Source organism: Amaranthus tricolor, chromosome 8 (genome assembly GCF_026212465.1).
Source record: "Amaranthus tricolor cultivar Red isolate AtriRed21 chromosome 8, ASM2621246v1, whole genome shotgun sequence".
Lineage (NCBI taxonomy): Eukaryota > Viridiplantae > Streptophyta > Magnoliopsida > Caryophyllales > Amaranthaceae > Amaranthus > Amaranthus tricolor.
Window position 1 is genome coordinate 18,771,310 of NC_080054.1, and position 18,186 is coordinate 18,789,495.

Genomic DNA, 18,186 nt, shown 5'->3' on the forward strand with positions numbered 1-18,186 from the left:
TATTGATTTTATATTTTTTTCAGGCTAAGCTAAATAACAACGAAAAATTCTCAGCCACTGAATTAATCCATAATTTCTTAGAATTATTAATAACTATAATATTTTTTATTTTAAATTATTAAGTTATAATTCTAAAATTTTAAATTATATCAATGTTTTTGTCCATGACATTAATCATGTAAGGGACAAAATGTTGCTTAGCCTTTGACGAGCACCTTTTCTTTGTTAGATATGTTGTTTATTCCTTCCCTTAAGAGGAATTTGATTAGTGGATATCTTATGAACAATTGTTATGTTTGGAAGTTGAGAGTTTCTCAATCATATGCAATTCTTAATGATTAAGCGATTTATTAGAAAAGACATGTGGCTTACTTTTTTCTGTACAAAACTCATTATTGGAGTATTATTCTTATTCTACTTACCTTCAATCCTAACATGTCGTATTGGTTTTCCTATTGATTTCCTAAAATTAATCGCCTTAATTAGCTTTAATTTCTAGTTCGGTTATCGATTAAAATTGTGATTATTGAGTATAAAGCTTCCTTGCTCATTTTGATTTTACTTCTACATTATGATTACATCTCTTTCTTATTCTCTTATTCAACTATTACTTCAACTTTTTGTATCTACTTGATTTATTTATTCCAATTCTTAAATTTCGTAACTCTTTTTATTTTATCGCCACCCATTTTTAAATGAATTTACTAAAATGCCTTTGAACTTAAATTTTTATAAAACATTCAAATCTCACTCAATAACACTTTCATCACTCTAAAAACAATTAATTTAAACTTAAAATTTGTAGAGCAAAAGCTAAGGAAATTCAAAACGCAAACAACAATTTGAGGTATTTTCTAATTTAATCTCATTTAAAATTAAAAAAAAAAGAAGGAAAAGACGAGTTGCGCGCAACCCAAGCACGAGGGAGTCGCACAAAATGCGCGACTGAACCGCAGCTCAGTTGCGTGAAAGTACATTAATATGGTATGGACATGTGTTAAAGAAGCCCATTAATGCGCCTATAAGTAGGGTGAAAAACACTATAGTTAATAGAAGAAGCTGTGGTAAGCCTAAGAAATCGTAGGAGGAGCTAATTAGGTTTGAGATAAGAGACTTGCACATCTTTGAAGACTTGACTAGGGAGAAAACTAGTTGCAGACATCGTATTTGTATCCTATATCTTAAATAGTCATAAGAGAGTTGCACGTCTATGAAGACTTGACTAGGGAGAAAACTAGTTGGAGACATCATATTTGTGTCCTATATCTTAAATAGTTACCTACGCCTATACCTATGTCTGGCCTTTATGATTGGTTTTATATTCCTTTGGTCATTTTTTGTCATGTCTTATCTTACTTTGCTTTCTTTTGCTAGTCTTTCTCGAGCCATAGGACTCTTTGGCCGTGGTAATAAGTTTATTTATTTACACTTATTTATGAAAATTTATACTCCTTTTTGGTTCTATAGTTTGTTTATCTAGCATAATTTTGGTTGTTTTTATGTATTTTCACCTTTATTGATGCTTTACATGATTATATGTTGTTTTAAGGTGAAATGGAGACTTAGTAAGATCATAAAGTGATAAGAGAGTAAAAGGCTAGGAGAAAGAGCCTAAGACACCTCAACATGATGAAGAGCCAAGGAACGAGCCAAGAATAGTAAGCGACAAGTCGTCATTCAAAAGCCAGGGGACAATGTTGAAGCACTAGGGGAAAGCTACAAGTCAAAAGAAAGCGACGATTCGTCGTTTTGGCTGATCAAAAAGCGGCGAGTTATTACTAGTTTTTAAAACTCTTACTTGTTTAGCAAAAAGTGGCGACACGTTGTCGCTTCTCAACCAGCGAGTCGCAGCTTTCCCCAACGATGTTTTTTGGGATTCTTTTTTCTTACACCAAATACTTTTTTCGCAATCTAATGCATTTGTCGGATTATTAATATCAAGAGTTATACATAGCTTAAAATTATAAAAATTTGATATTGTGAAAATATATGGTTTGCAACGAGGCGAATAACAAAAACTTTCTCATAACTATTTTTTCTCTTAAGTTGTAAAATCTCATCTGCAAAAGGACATTAGGAAAAAAGGGAGAAAAATGAACAAAGTTGCAACGAGGATTGGGCTATTCGAGCAGCTGTGTTGAAGCTACGTTTTACACGCAATTTATAGGCTAGTTCGAGCACATTTAGTGCTTGTTCGAGCGGTTGTTTGGACGAGGGTTCTTGCTCATGTGTTGCTTCTCATTCCATAGCCTAAATGCACTAATGCTCAACAGTCAACACTACTCCAAGATGAATTATAAGCATCTTTTACGCCTTTCCAAGTTTGACAACTCTTCAATGATTGAACAACTGAACAACAAGCTCCATGCTTCATCAAATGTGATATAACCCATTTAAGCCATATTCTGTTGAACATTTAGAGTATATAGACTTAGATTTGTATATACTACATACTTAGTATAGTAGTGGGACTAAATAAATATATTATAAGTCTAATTAAGTGCCTAAACGAATTTGATGAATCATTACTTTGATTCATAAGTTTTGTTTGATGAATCATGACTTTGATTCATAAGTTTTTGCTTGGTGAAACATTACTTTGGTTCGTAAGCTTTGCTTGGTGAAATATTACTTTGATTCATAAGCTTTGCTTGGTGAAATACTTTTGTTTCAAAAGGAGGTATTGTTTGATGCATAGCTCTATAAATAGAGGTTGCATGCCAAGGGACATTCCATCCCAATTTCACATCATTTATGAATTCTATCTTAAGAATACTCTTATCCTTGTTCTTCCTTTCATGAGATAATATTGAGAGAGTAATTAACTCTTAATATCATCAAAGTTCATAATTCACTACAACACTTGTATTTAGTATTGCAATTTCCTTGTGCTAGGATTTTGTTGTGTAGATTGTATCTCATAGTGAATTTCATTTTATCATCCCAAGCACCTTTTGTGGGAGAAATATCACAATGGGAAAGTGCATGAACGCCTTCTACTCATATAAAGTTTCCGAGAGACTTCTCTGATTGTCACAACCTTATCTTCATGGTGTCCATTTGGTGATTTACAAAGTAAGGAGTTTCATTGCCATCCATACAAGGGAAATACAAATCGGTTTATTTATTTTGTATTGCATTATATTTCCAATATATTCAAACTATATTTCTTCATAATAACAAGTACTTCTGATTTATCCTTAGAAGTTAGAAGCACATCCTACATCATAACAATTCATATGGTTAGTGAAAGACTAGATGGTATACCTCCTTGCATACAACACGCCATCGGCCATTACCACAATTCCAAGTGGTTCCTGTCTGGGGGGGCTTTAGGGTTCGATATAAGCGACCTTTTTCCTCGCGTGCATAACGTGTAAAATTAGTAGCTGATTGTTCTTGCAGCCCCTGAACTGAAGTGTATGACAATCTGGCTAATGGATTATACAACTTGTGGCTGAGACGAGCGAAAACCATCACAAAAATTTCACCAATAGTCATTACAAGAGCACTTCCCATCCTCAAAGAAGTGAAATCGGTATGAATCCCTCACAATAATTTTCCTTTTAGTGATTTGGGAAATAAATTTGATTGCATTATGACAATCTACACAGGTTCTTAAATTCTTATAGACCTTGAATGGTGTCCCAGGTGACGTCGAAATAACTCCAAATGCAACAGCAAGTTTTTCACTGTGGTAGGACAAATTCTCCTCTTTCTGTTCATCTTCCACGTCATGAAGTACAAAATTAGTGTCTGGTACATAACCCTCTTGCTTCATCCTTTTCGAGATCTCTACCAAGAATGTATGAATTTCATCGTAATTGGGATGAGAAGTATCACCCAAAAGAAACCGATGAACCTGTCTTTTGATCTCGATCCAACTTAGACCCGGTTTCTTAACCACCCCTCGACTGTCCATCATCTTTCTGACTTTTGCCACTTCCTCCCACCTACCAGCTGTAGCATATATGTTAGCCAAAGTTGTATAAGTAGCAGCATTCTCTGGCTCTATTTCAAACAAGGCGTTTGCTGCACGTTCTGCTAGTTTGACATTTTTATGAGTTCGACAACCACCAAGAACAGAAGCCCACAAAAATCTGTCGGGTTTCATGGGCATTTTACTAATATACTCTTCTACTTCCTTGAAGCGGCCAGCTCTGCTTAGTAGGTCTATCAGACAAGAGTAGTGCTCAGCAATCGGCATTAGTCCATGACAATCTTTTATTGAATTGAAATATTGAATACCCTTTTCGACCATACCTGCATGAGTACAAGCAGAAAGAACTCCAACAAAGGTAACATGATCAGGCCGAGTATTCGATTTAAGCATCAACTCAAAGAGCTCCAAAGATTCCTTAGCCTGACCATTCTGTGCATATCCAACAATAAGTGAAGTCCAGGATACTAAATCAGGTCTAGATAGCCCTTCGAAAGCTATTCGTGCAGCAATAACATTCCCACATTTTGAATACATATGAACAAGTGCACTAGCAGAAAATGAATCCAGATCAACCCCAATCCTGATCATATGTCCATGGACCTGCTTCCCTATATGCTCCAAAGCTTGATCAGCACAAGCTTTTAAAACGCCACAAAACGTAAACTCGTTTAATTTAACGTTAGACCTCAACATATCTGAAAGCAACTTAAACCCATCTTCCCATTCCCCTTCCTCAAAATACCCATCAATCATTGCTGTCCAAGATATAACATCTCTATCCAAAGTTTTATCAAATATACACCTAGCTTCTCTAATACTACCACATTTTGCATACATATCAGACAATGCACTCCACACTGCAGAATCCGATTCCAAACACATCCGGACTATACGCCCATGAATTTCCTTCCCAGAAATCAAACTTGGTATTGCAGCAGAAGCAGCTAATGCACTCGAAACAGTAAACTTATTAAAATCCACAGCCCCTAAACTCTGCATTTTCCTAATCAAATCCAAACCCTCCTTAGGCCTTCCATGTTGAACATAATTTGATATCATTGCAGTCCAAGAAAACTCATCTCTCTGAGGCATTCCATCGAACAATTTACGTGCAAAATCCAACTTCCCCATTTTGGCATACCCTTTGATTATAGTATTCCAAGAACACAAATCCCTTTCAAGCATTTCATCAAACACTTTCTGGGCATCTTCCAAACTCCCACATTTTGTATACATATCAATTAAACGATTAGATATAAAAATCCCAGGTTTAAAGTTCAAAGATTTCATATGATCATGAACTTTCCTTCCATCAAAAAGTGATCTTTGCCGAAGACAGGACAACAAAATAGAAGAATAAATTGAAACAGAGGGAAAACTAATATGACCTAATAAATTAACAGCTTCTTTTAGACGTTTTTGATCACATAAGATATCAATAGCTTCTTTAAATCTTCTGTCTTTACATAATTGGTTTATATGTTTGTCATTTTGGAATAAAATAGCTTTCTTTTGTAAAAATGGCTGTTGGGTGTGTTGTAAGTGCAAAGGAGCAGAAGAAGATTGCAAAAGTGATAAGAGTCTTCTTTGAGAATTGAAGCTGAAAATGGAGAAAAGACATAGAACAGACCTTCGGATATGATTAACGTTGCTTGTTCTTACCTCCATCGTTAGTTGGTTCGATCGATAGAAATGAGTTTCATTAATCACGTAATTGATAATAGTCGATAGAAATCTTCGATGTAAATGAAATACGAATGAATTTCCGTATATATTCGGTTATTAAAAAATGTTATAAATTTTAAAGCAGCTCTAGTAAGATACGGTGTCTTTGTGACATGTTTGTCACAAGTTTATTTCATTTTAACATAAAAAAGAAAAATTTGTTTTTCCATTTATTGTAAAAAAAACTCTCTTTAATATCTCTAAATTGGAAAACCAAAAAAAAAAATGAAAAATTTGATGGTTAAATTTGATAATTTTGAATTTCATAATTATTTTAAAAATAATACAAATGAAAATACAGATAAAATAATTTGATGATCAAATTTGACAATAATAATAGGATTGTCGAAAAAGATAATAATACAATTAGTTTAATATCTTACTTGCATAACAAAAAACTCTACTTGATATACCATAAACCTCTACGATATATCATAAACCCCTACTACATATACCCAAAACCACTACTACACATCCAAAACACCTATTTCAAATATCCTAAAAGCCTACTTCGTATTTCATTATAGCTACTTCTCATACCATAAATGCCTACTTTAGATATTAAAAATTCTTAATTCATATAGTAAAAATTCTTATTTACATATTATAATCACCTACTTCTCATATCATAAAAACCTACTTCTCATACCATAAACACCTACTTCATGCATTAAAAATTCGTACTTCACATAGCAAAAATTCCTATTTCACATATCATAAACATTTACTTTATATAAAAAAAATCATCTACTTTACATACTAAAAACCCCTACTTAACTTATTACAAACATTTATTATACAAGCTGAAAACCCCTATTTTATATATGTATTAAAAGGCTTCATAGTAAGTATATTACATATACAGGTAGGTAATATGATGGTTTATAGTACATGTTTTTATCAATAAAAGTGGGCATCTTAATGAGTCATAGTAATATTTTTGCCAGTAGAAAATAATATTTTTATGATTCATATGATAATAAAATACAATGCAACCTTATATCTTAAAACACCTACTTATTTATATTAAAATACCTGCTTTAAGTCATTAAACATCTATTTTTAGATCTTGAAACTCTTTCCTAAATACTATTAAACACCTACTATATGTAGTTAAAATGTCTAGCAAAATGAAGAAACAAATTACTCCTACTATAATATTATAAAATATCTAATATAAACACTTACTTCAAATATAAAAAATATATATACTTTACATACCACAAAACTCAAATTTCACATATTATAAACATCTACTACACATATTAAAAACTCATACTTGACACATCATTAACACCTACTTCACATACTATAACTCCTACTTTACATTAGATATATGCCTACTTCATATTTGTAAAACACCTACTTCACATATTAAATTACCTGCTATACATATGATAAACACTTCACCTATCACACACCTGCTAAACCTACCAATGCAAAACCAAAGAAATACCTACTTACAAAAATAAATGAATAAAACTAAATCAGACTGAATAGAAGAAAAAATCAAGAGCATAGGTGAAAACAATTTTAAACTTGGATAAAAAATTCTCTCACAATTGTAAATTTAATATTCAAATTGTTCTAAGTTGGACAATGAAAAAATACTTAGTCGTTCGTTTTGTATCACACAGTATAGTATGATACTATATGTTGCACTTAAATTTTGCATTTTCAGCAAGATTATATTATATAAATCTACAAATTAATAAGATTTTTATATCTCCAAATATAAATAGTTTTTTGTACACTTGTTACAAAAAAAAAGTTATTTATATACACACAAATTAATTATACAAATTTAGTATCTACCAGAATATAAATAATGATTTTAGAGAACAATTACCTCACAATTACAACATATCAATCTAATTATATTATTTTTTATAATTCTTACTTAAATTTAAAGACATTTTATGTAATTTTTAAATCATGTTGCCATTCTGACGAAATTGTGTAGTCATCAACTAATTTTCATTGTTGTCAAAAGCTTTAACCAAAATAATAGTCAAATATTTATTATACTTTTTCTAGAGTTAGACTATCAAATTACCAATTTCATCTATATAAATAGCACATATTTTCCATCTACATTAACACCTTTTGTGTTCTTTCTAATAAGAATTAATCTTTGTTGTCTAATCTGATCACATACAATCAAGTTTCTAATCTATCATTCATAAAAGTTATCATGGCTAACTTTTTAAATGAAATTATACAAGATAGTGGTATTGGAAAGTTCTAAGCCAAGTTTTACACAGGTTTGGAATTTCAGAGAATATAGTTTTTAACTTAAGTTATATATGTAAAATTGAATCAACGTTTACATTCAATGGTTTATTACCTAATTGTTATAATAATACAATTACTCTTGTGAGAGACCGTCTTTCAAAGAGACGATCCCAAAATAAGAAGCCCACATTCTTATTTTCTCTTTAATGTATCAATTGAGCTATTTAGCCTATATATCTAGTGTGTCTCTCGGAAAGACCGTCTCTCACAACAATTTGTAATAGTTATATTGTATCAATTATTACATTCTAATGACAAATTTTGAACTTGGAAACAATGGTATAGTTACATCTTTATTAAAAAATCAGATGCTAAAATATATTTATGTCAAAAATTTTATGAATTGTATGAGTTTTAATACTAATAAAATATAAAAGTAAACAAGTCTTGTATAAGTCTAAGTTAATAAATGTTTTAGGAAATTTGATATAACTAAGTCTAAAGATGGGGGTTTAAATTTGGAAATATTCCTGTCCTGTCCATTGTTATAGAATTGACTGAAATTCTACTTATGAGTATGACAACTTAATAGTATCCATTGTTATAGAAGAAACAAGAAGCTTCAACAATTTTGACAGTGCATAAACGATGAAACATACATATATTACAACCCTAAAAGGACGAGCGGAGAACTCGAAATCCTAACACTGTATATTGGGGTGCAATCCCCCAGCAACCTCGGCCTCGACTCTCCTCACCGGTGTCTTTTGTTTTAAAATTTTTCTTTTTCCCTATTACTAAATGTATGAACTACAACGAGAGATTGCTAAAACCATTTCAATAAGTTAACCGAGCAACCACCAAAACACCTGTAATGGTTAAAAGGATCGGATAACTTGAGAACTCCATCATACCGAGATGCAAACTGTAGAGAATCCATCACATTGCATAAACAATCTCGCCACTACTATCTATATCAATCTCGGAATCTGACAAGTCGTCAATATCTTCATCCATGTCGAGAGAATCAGAGAGGAAGTGATTCAGAGCTGCAGATCCAGCAGCAGGGATGGTGGCCTCTGAGATAATTTGCATTATGGTATCAATGCTTTGCATGGGTTGTTCTGGTTCTTGAAATTGGCTTCCCATTGTATTCTCATCCATTAGATCGGTGGGGAAGTTTTTGATGAACCACTCGTGCTTCTTGATCTCAGGAATCGTAATCCTCTGGATTCACATTTTTACAATTGTAATCCAGATGTAGGTAAAATTGATCATGAGTAAATTACATTTAAAAGAAAATAAATAACTAACCGATTCGGGGTCGGGAACAAAGATCCGGGAGATAAGGTGGCGGCACTCCGGTGATAAATTTATATTTTCAGGAATCGTATACTGAACACTCAATATCCTCTATAAGACAAAATAAAGAAAGATGAGAAAAATTATCGATCAAAAGGTTATCCGAGAAAATGTGTCAAAAGAATTAAGATCAGAATTACACACCTGAATCATCTTCCTGAAGTCTTTTGGCTCCTCAGGGTCCTCGAAAGGATATGAACCGATTAACATTACATACAATGTCACACCACATGACCACACATCTGCTATCTGCAATACACAAAAGACTTCACGAGACTAACAACCTCAAAAGAGTTCAAAATTAATGCAGCAAGGATCTAAGAAGTGTATATGCAAGCATGGATATAAGAAGTGCATATGCAGAATAAATAATATAATTATTAAGTAAAAACAACACAGCATTATGGTTATTCTCCGTGATTGTTGCAAAACTTATACAATCCTTTTGAGTACTCGCGCTCAACATCTCAAATGGTTAACATAATTACAAGGTTGATCAAACTGTTTACATATCTTCAACTGTGCCCTGAGGTATTGTAACAAGTTTTTCTAAGAAGCCATATACTTTTGGATGGACGTTAAAACAACAACAAAAAAAATAATAAAGCAATTCCCATGGATATTGGCATATTAATAGTTCCATGATGGCTTGTCAATAGTTCCATGATAGATTGTAAGAGGACTCGTTATACATTTGATCATGCCCAGACAACTATCACGGTAAAATGAAGCTATTAAGTAGCTGTGAAATTTACTAGTAGAATAAGTATGGTGCAGTATCATGGAATGGACATTAAGACTCTGTTTTCAAAGAGTCTCACTAGGTGCTACTGTTGAAGAGTGAACAGCTGCTTGACAGAACGAGAGATGAGCTACAACGGAATCAAAAAAGATACATAGCAGACTTCTTCCATTGATGAATAATACAAAATTCTTCAGAGGCTCCTTAGCCTTCCAGATTTATAAATACATAGCATCACAACTTTTTTTAATCTGTTCGAGTATGAGTACTGAATTTCTGACTCAAAAGAGTTGAGCTAATTTTTGCGTATCAGCCCATGACTCCATGAGTCACTGAGGGTAACTCAAAAGACTTCACTTAAACTCTTGAAACAACCATAAAGGAGGCTAAAAAAAATTTTTTTTTTAAACAAAAGAGTTCATTAAATCAAGTCAAACAGAGCTGGTTGAATACTCTTGCTTGTAACAGCCGGCTAACTCACATGGAGAAGCTCCCATTACATTGGAATTGAAACATGAGTTCTTAAAAAGGATAACAGAGTGTCTGAGAAAAAATAGTCTTATAAGTAAATTAGAACGGTGATACCGTCAAAAGACTGCACATGGCAAATGGCTTAAAGAGCTTTCAGAAGGTCAAATTATATCAGTAAAAATCCAGCTTTAGGCATGTTATTAAGCAACAAAATTATGAAAAAGAAGATGGGTTACCTTTCCATCATACTCTTTTCTTAGTAAGACTTCTGGAGCAATGTAAGCCGGGGTCCCCACTGTAGATTTGGGTTGTGAATGATACACAGACGACTGTAAGAAAGAAGTATATGGCAGATCATAAACAGTATACTACCATTCATATAATAAATGAAGCAAATAAAAGGTTATTTATGGAGCAGAGCAAGTATATAATTCTGTCAAGACAAATTTATAATAACCTAAATGTGAAAGAGTTAATAAGCTAATCATAGGATAGAAAAGAGGTACCTTTGAGTAGCCAAAATCACATATTTTCAGTCGGGGAGCTGGACTTCCATCCAGTAAAGTATTCTCCAACTTCAGGTCTCGATGACACACTTGCTTCATCATGAAATAAGATTTATAAGAAAGGGAGAGCCACCAAATTATTTAATTTGTGATTTTTTAAAAAAAATTAAAAAAGCAGATACAAAGTAAGGTAGTGTATACCATAGCATGACAATGGCTAACTCCTGAAATCAGTTGTTGAAAAAAGAAGCGAGCCTACAATCAAGCAGGTGTAAGTGGATATTATAGAAATAATAGTGCTGACAAGGAGGAAAGAGCAGTTCCAATGGAAAAACCTCATCCTCATTGAATCGGCCTGCATTACATATGCGCTCAAAGAGCTCTCCTCCAGATGCATACTCCATCACAATTGCCAGATGTGTAGGTGTTAAAATGACCTATTCAGAAATCAGATACATGGAAAGCACACTAAGAAACTCCTTATGCAAAAGTTAAGTGAATAGAGAAAGGGTTCTGCACAAACCTCTTTGAACCTAACAATATTTGGGTGCCTCAGTGATCTATGGTTGATGATCTCTCTTTGAACATTTTCATCAATCTGCAACAAGATATAGCCATAAGAGACAGCCGACAGACCCTCTGTCAAATACAAAACTACCTAAAATAACATTTACCATCCAAAGTTAATTTTGTGTAGAGACTTTGTTAGTTCAAAATCAAACCACTCAGCCTAGACGACTGACAACTATTTTCAAATGAAGGGGTTATGTGCCTACGTTGCTACATATCAAAAATATTACCTTAAGTAAACCATACACATCAAGATCCTTAAGACCAAGTCAACAAACTGAGTAAAATCAATTCATTTACGTGTTGGGTGTGTCTTCTTTAGCAACGTTAAAATGCAATTTGGAATCTCATAATCATCACCAATTGAATACATTTGCCATTATCCGCTACAAATTATCTCAAATCCATTTTTGATGGAAATGAAAGATTCAATTGTAATTTTATCAATCAAAATGGCCCATGAAAGTGATCAAAACGGCTTGTAATTGTATCTGCCATAAGATTCATCATTAGGTCAATGAGGTGTACAGAGAGCTAGTCCTAGATGAAAACCATCTAAAAAAGGATATTTTCCTCACAAAAATGTTGATGATAATGGATAGGACTAATTCACAATGGAAAGGTATAGCCATAGGATCCAACTCAAGACTAACAAGTCCTTAGGACTAACTTTTGAATCTAGGTTGCTTCCATTTGCATTTGTGCTTGCTCGTGATGAACTTAAAATTAGGTTACCATAGTCTCTTATAACAAGTTAAAATTTCCCGGATTCAAAAACTCTTAGTGGTGCGACTTCATTATGGTACTATTCATAAGAGATGGCAACAAAAAAGGTGAGAGATGAACCTTAAACATGTTAGTATTATTTATGAGCTATAATTAGGATCACAATACGAAATATCCTAGATCAAGTATTTGAAACATCAAGTAAAAGTAAATGCACAAAAGCCAGAAAGTATTGTCTTCATCCCTCTAACTCATTTGCTTACACAAACAATATATCATCCCTTATAGTACAAAAGATCTACAATGCTTAAGAAAGCGTATTATTAACATGAAATACATCAATGTACCAAATTTATCATGTTCACAATACCCACAATACAAACTCAACCGGGCCTAACTAGAAATTAACCCAGCATGTCCAATAAGATCCCCAATCCCCAATCCCCACCATAGTACACAAACACCTCAAGCACAATATAATGTATTCGCACACAAATACCAGACTCAAATACCCTTTTTCTTAAGCTCATCAGACCATCTAACCTTGAATCACATTGGGGGTGTTTGGGAATATAACTTATTGGGCAAATTTAGCTTATTTTAATATAAATACAGGATTGGATGATCAAACCAGCTAATGGCCCATAGACTCATATACTTATGCATCTCCTCTCTTATCCCATCCTTATGGCTTATCCAATCACAAACCAAATAGATCACTACAACTACACAAAATGGGTAAATCTCAAATCAATTAACATCATGTATGAAGCTACACGTATGAGTGATAAAAGAGGCATTAATAATCGCAGAAAGAAGAATTTTTCCGTGAAGGCACCAATAACTCTAGTTGGATAAGAGTACTACATATTCCAAAATAACCTTTCAATGGTAAACATCACCCAACACAACACAAAAAAAAATCCCGCAAAAAAAAAAAAAAAAAAAAAAATCATTCACGTGAAACGTACCAGGTAAAGTTTTTCCTAATCAATTCCAACAAAGCAAAAAGTCCTCTAATTCATTAACCCTTCTTCAATTTCTTTCCCAATTTAGAAACCCTCAAATATTACCAAATTTAGAAATTCTTTCCTCTCCAAATCCAAAAAAACCCAAAACACTTCCAATATAAAACCACCCAAAAAAAAGAATAATTTTTCACAAATCACAATCAATATCAACACGCATGAACAGTCGGAAAATCAAGGCTCGTGAGTCGTGCCAATGGCCCGAGTCATCTAATCAAAAACCATATTGAATTGGACTCACTTTATAGTAGTATCTGTATTTGTTACTATAACCAGTAAAACGCGAGTTTACCAAAAGGATTAAACCTAATAAAAATTCATAAATCCAATTTACACCGAAAAATATCAGAAGAACAAATTAATACAAAATCAAAACACTAGAATAAAAAGTTTTTGACCTTATCACCACGTTCAATATATTTAACAGCAACAAGTTCGCGGGTAACTTTATCGCGCATCAAACGAGCAACACCGAAGTTTCCAGAACCAATATCACGGACAAAATCATAACGATCACTATCGTGCATAATAGGCATATCCATAGCAGGATTTACCGACCCTTGAGCTCGATTAACGCCATCCATTTTTGTGAAATTTCAATAATCACGAATCACGATATCTTCTTCTTTTTCAAATTCAAACCACTACTATCAGATCTTCCGATGACATTTACAGAAAATGATGTTTACTGAATTGAGATTGGGGAAATCAAAAACGCTAGATCGTCGATTAATTGGTCAAAGGTTTTCCGATGAGTGAGAAAAGGAGTGATGGAGGAGATGGGTATTGGGTAAGGCAAGAGTGAGCCGAGCAAGATGGATATTTGTTGAAGGTGAAACGACAAATGAGGTAAACGGCGTCGTTTTTTATCTTTTGTTCCATTATTGGAGACAATATTCCATATGATTAGTAAGATTTGTAGTAGTATCAAAAACTAAGAAATTGAATTGAATTAAATTCATTTTCTAAAATAATTTGAAGCAACTTACACATAATATTTAATTTTAACAACATATATTTGAAATATAACTTAAATTCAATGTTCTGTTTGAAAATGATGATTTGATTTGCAAATCTAGTATTGCATCAAATTTAGTGTTTGACAAATAAAAAACTTCAAATTTGAATCTGAGTCGATTTTAATTTTTTTTTAAAATAGTTAAAGTTAAGAATTTGATCATTCTCAAATTCTTTATTTATGATTCCATAATTGACATTAAAAATTTGAAATGAATATTTCCAAATAGAACCTTAATTATTTCTTTTACTATCATATTTAACTATAAATATTTACATTAATTCAATTCATTTTAGGTAGTATTTGGGAACGAGTATTTCATTTAAAATTTTGGAATTTGTTGTTGAAAATTCAAAAACATGAATTTCAAATTCAAATTTAGCGTTTGAAAAATATTAAAATTTTCAAATTTAAAATTTTAAATTCCAAAGGTTGTTTGTCAATCTTTGTAATTACAAATCATTGATTTCAAATTCAAACACTGTTTGGTAAATACATACAATTACAATTACAAAATTCAGTCATCTTTGCAAAATCACCTAATATATGAAGTACATGACAAGGTAAAATATAATACTCCCTCCTATTCCTCCCATTAGTCCCATTTGAGTTTTCACCTCTTTTTAGATGGGTCAAATGGAACCACTTAAATAGGAGAGAGAAAGTGAATTACTGAATTATTAATGATTTTTTATTAGATTAATGATTCCCTCTAAAATTTTAATTTTGCCTCCCAATTTCTAAAAATGGATAAAAAAATTTGAAAATTCATGAATGAATTAAAAAATTTTGAAAATTAAACATAACATTGAAAATCTGATACAAGCCCTGACTAATATATTCATGAATTTATGCATTACTTAGTTCACCATTGATTAAAATTAACAGTTCCAACAACGAAAAATAAAATTACATAGATCGACTACTTAATTTCCCCAAGCTTTTTCAACTCTTCGACAACATCGGGATAGTTGTAGTCTTTACTGATTATGTGATTGCTTATTTTTTTTTCATCGACTTCAAAAAAAAATCAAAACATAAACTGATGCATTAAAACTAGGCCACATAATTAAACCAAACAACCACATTTGTCAAATCTTTTTGTTTCATCAAGTATCCAAATGTCCAAAATTTCCAAAACCTGAAAACAGAATTATGGAGACAATAACACAAAATATTCCAAAACACAATTTTAGAGGGAACAATTAAAAAAAAATTCCAGAATATCCAAAACTGAAAACAAAATTCTGAAGGGAACAAGCGAATATAAGCAAAACAGAATTTGGGAGGGAACAATCAAAAAATGAAATTCCAAAATATTCAAAACTGAAAACAAAATTCTGGAGGGAACAAGCAAAAATAAGCAAAACAAAATTTTGGAGGGAACAATCCAAAAATGAAATTCCAAAATATCCAAAAGTGAAAACAGAATTTGGGAAAGGAGCAAGCAAAAATTCTCTATATATGCTCTATTAATTGCACACCAAACAAACACAATAGGTAAAACAAAAGATGTTACTCGACATCAAAAAACCCAAATTATGCAAAAACTGTTATCATCCATGAACAAAAAAGGACGACCAGAGCTTGGCACAATCAACAAACTAGCTAATGAATTTCAACTTTGTAGGAAAACCATAACAAAGTTATGGAAGGAAGTTCAAAATCAAATCAACAAGAAGTCAACAACCAAACAGTATTCAACTTGGGAAGTAAGAGGATTGGAAGACAACCAAGTAACAAAATTCAATTCGATGATGAAAAATTCAAAGCAATCAAATGTGACCTCAAGACAACGCAACATTCAGTGGCAAAACAAATGGGGGTCTCACAATCAACTGTATTTAGATTGAAGAAGAAGAAAATCATAAGGAAGCACACAAATCCTCTAAAACTTGCCCTTACTGAAAAAAATTAATTGCACATGTTATTTTTTGCGCTTTCTAAGTCTTACTATGATGAACACATTGATGCATATAAATTCAAATCACAAGATAACATTATTCATATAGATGAAAAGCATTTTTATATAACCCATGAAACACAAACTTACTATCTTGCTCTGGGTGAAGTAGAGCCACATAGAGAAATTCAATCGAAAAGGTTTATTCCTAAAATCATGTTTATGTGTGCTGTAGCAAAACCAATATATGCATCTAATGGTGATGTGATTTTTGATGGAAAGATAGGTATATAGCCTTTTATAACCCGGGAAACTACGAAGAGGAGCTCAAAGAACAGGAGGAGGGGAGAATTAGAAACTAAACCAATTCAATCAATCACCAAAGAGCATGAGGGCAATGCTCATAACCAATGTAATACCAACAATTAGAGCTAAATGGCCTAGTATACTTTCAAAAGACATTATCATTCAACAAGATAATGCAAAGCCTCACATAGCACTCAATGACAAGGATTTTGTTGATGAAGCAATAAAAGATTGATTTAATATCCAACTTGTGCAACAACCACCAAATTCACCTGACATGAATGTCTTAAATCTTGGTTTCTTTAGATCTATTCAAGCATTATAATTTCAAAAGGCAACATACTATGTAAGACAATTATTAAGAGCTGTGAATTTGGCATTTGAGAATTTAAATCCTTAATCTTTGAGATTTGTGTTCATTACCTTACAAGCTTGCATGATTGAAGTCATAAAAAGAAAGGGTGGTTTTGAGTACCACATACCACACATGAACAAAACCAAACAAGCAAAAGAAGGAACATTGCTAGATTATTTGTCAGTGGATAAAGTCTTAGTTGTTAAATCACTTCCACACTTGCTAACTAAGGTGTGCTTTGAAACAATTAATGAATTAGTTCAAATGATTGGGTTTCAAAAGGATGTTTATGCGAGTAAACCACAAATTGAAGTCACACAAGGCAAAATCAACATGGACAACAAAAACCAAACAGCTAGTAGCACATAAAGCAACAAGGGAGGAATGCACATTTTGGACAGCAAGTAAGAGCCAACAACACAACAATCAACCACACTTTTGGACAGTTTTTGGACAGCTTTTAGATACATTTTGGGATGCATTTGTTTCAAATTCAAACAAGTATAAAAATTTATGTTGTTTATTGTGAAATAATTGTATTGAAATTATTGTAAAATTAAAACAATGGTTGTTTAGTAGTTACTCTCAGGTTTAATTTTCGTTCATCATTGAGTTAAAGCCTTATTTTCATGAACATTTGGTTTTGGTAGCAATTGGTAGCCTCCAAGATCAAATCTGGTGGCAATACCAAGCCTCCTAAAATCAACAAATGAATAGAATAATGCTATGAATGTGGCGCAGAAAATTTGCCCTCACGTAAGTTCATTATTGGGCATGTATTCATTAATGCATCAACTCAAAAAACAACCCAAAAATTCATTTCATCACTAGTCAAGAAAAATATGCAATCAATGACTATAAACATACTTGTAAATAGACCAAGGCTATCAATCCATTCTTCCTGCTCACAATCACTTTCAGCAAATAAAGCATCTATCGAGTTATACACATGGTTAGGATCGTCGGGTTCTGGAGTGTAGATGGGTTCACCCTCTAAATCCAGTTCTTGACTCCAACGTGGATTAGTCTCAAAAGATGATTCATAGTCATCATCAGATTCATCAGGATAATTAGGGTAATCATCATCAACCCTTTTAGGGTTATCAAGATCAACCCTTTTAGGGCTATCATCATCAAGAATCTTACCAGTGTTCATCAAACCCACAATATCATCAAGAACAAACCCAGATCCTGAAACGAAAAAAAAAACCATCAAGAACAAACCCAGATTTTGAACAAACAAAGAAAAAAAAAAGTAAAAAATCAACAACAAACCCAGATTTTGAAGAACAAACC

General features: G+C 32.5%; 2 protein-coding genes across 2 annotated transcripts; both read right to left on the minus strand.

The window, feature by feature from the left end:
- Nucleotides 1-2,585: 2,585 nt before the first annotated feature.
- Nucleotides 2,586-5,740, minus strand: LOC130820375 (pentatricopeptide repeat-containing protein At4g37170). Its single transcript, XM_057685724.1, has one exon. The coding sequence runs from the start codon at nucleotides 5,609-5,611 to the stop codon at nucleotides 3,488-3,490; it is 2,124 nt and encodes a 707-aa protein (XP_057541707.1). The 5' UTR covers nucleotides 5,612-5,740; the 3' UTR covers nucleotides 2,586-3,487.
- Nucleotides 5,741-8,481: 2,741 nt separating this feature from the next.
- On the minus strand, nucleotides 8,482-14,152 carry LOC130820376 (serine/threonine-protein kinase SRK2I-like). Its single transcript, XM_057685725.1, has 9 exons — nucleotides 13,707-14,152; nucleotides 11,508-11,582; nucleotides 11,320-11,421; nucleotides 11,186-11,239; nucleotides 10,985-11,077; nucleotides 10,715-10,807; nucleotides 9,410-9,514; nucleotides 9,218-9,316; nucleotides 8,482-9,130 (listed from the first exon to the last, which is right to left on the minus strand). Exons 1-9 carry the CDS (start codon nucleotides 13,890-13,892, stop codon nucleotides 8,843-8,845), a joined length of 1,095 nt encoding a protein of 364 aa, XP_057541708.1. The 5' UTR covers nucleotides 13,893-14,152; the 3' UTR covers nucleotides 8,482-8,842.
- Between the last annotated feature and the right edge of the window lie 4,034 nt (nucleotides 14,153-18,186).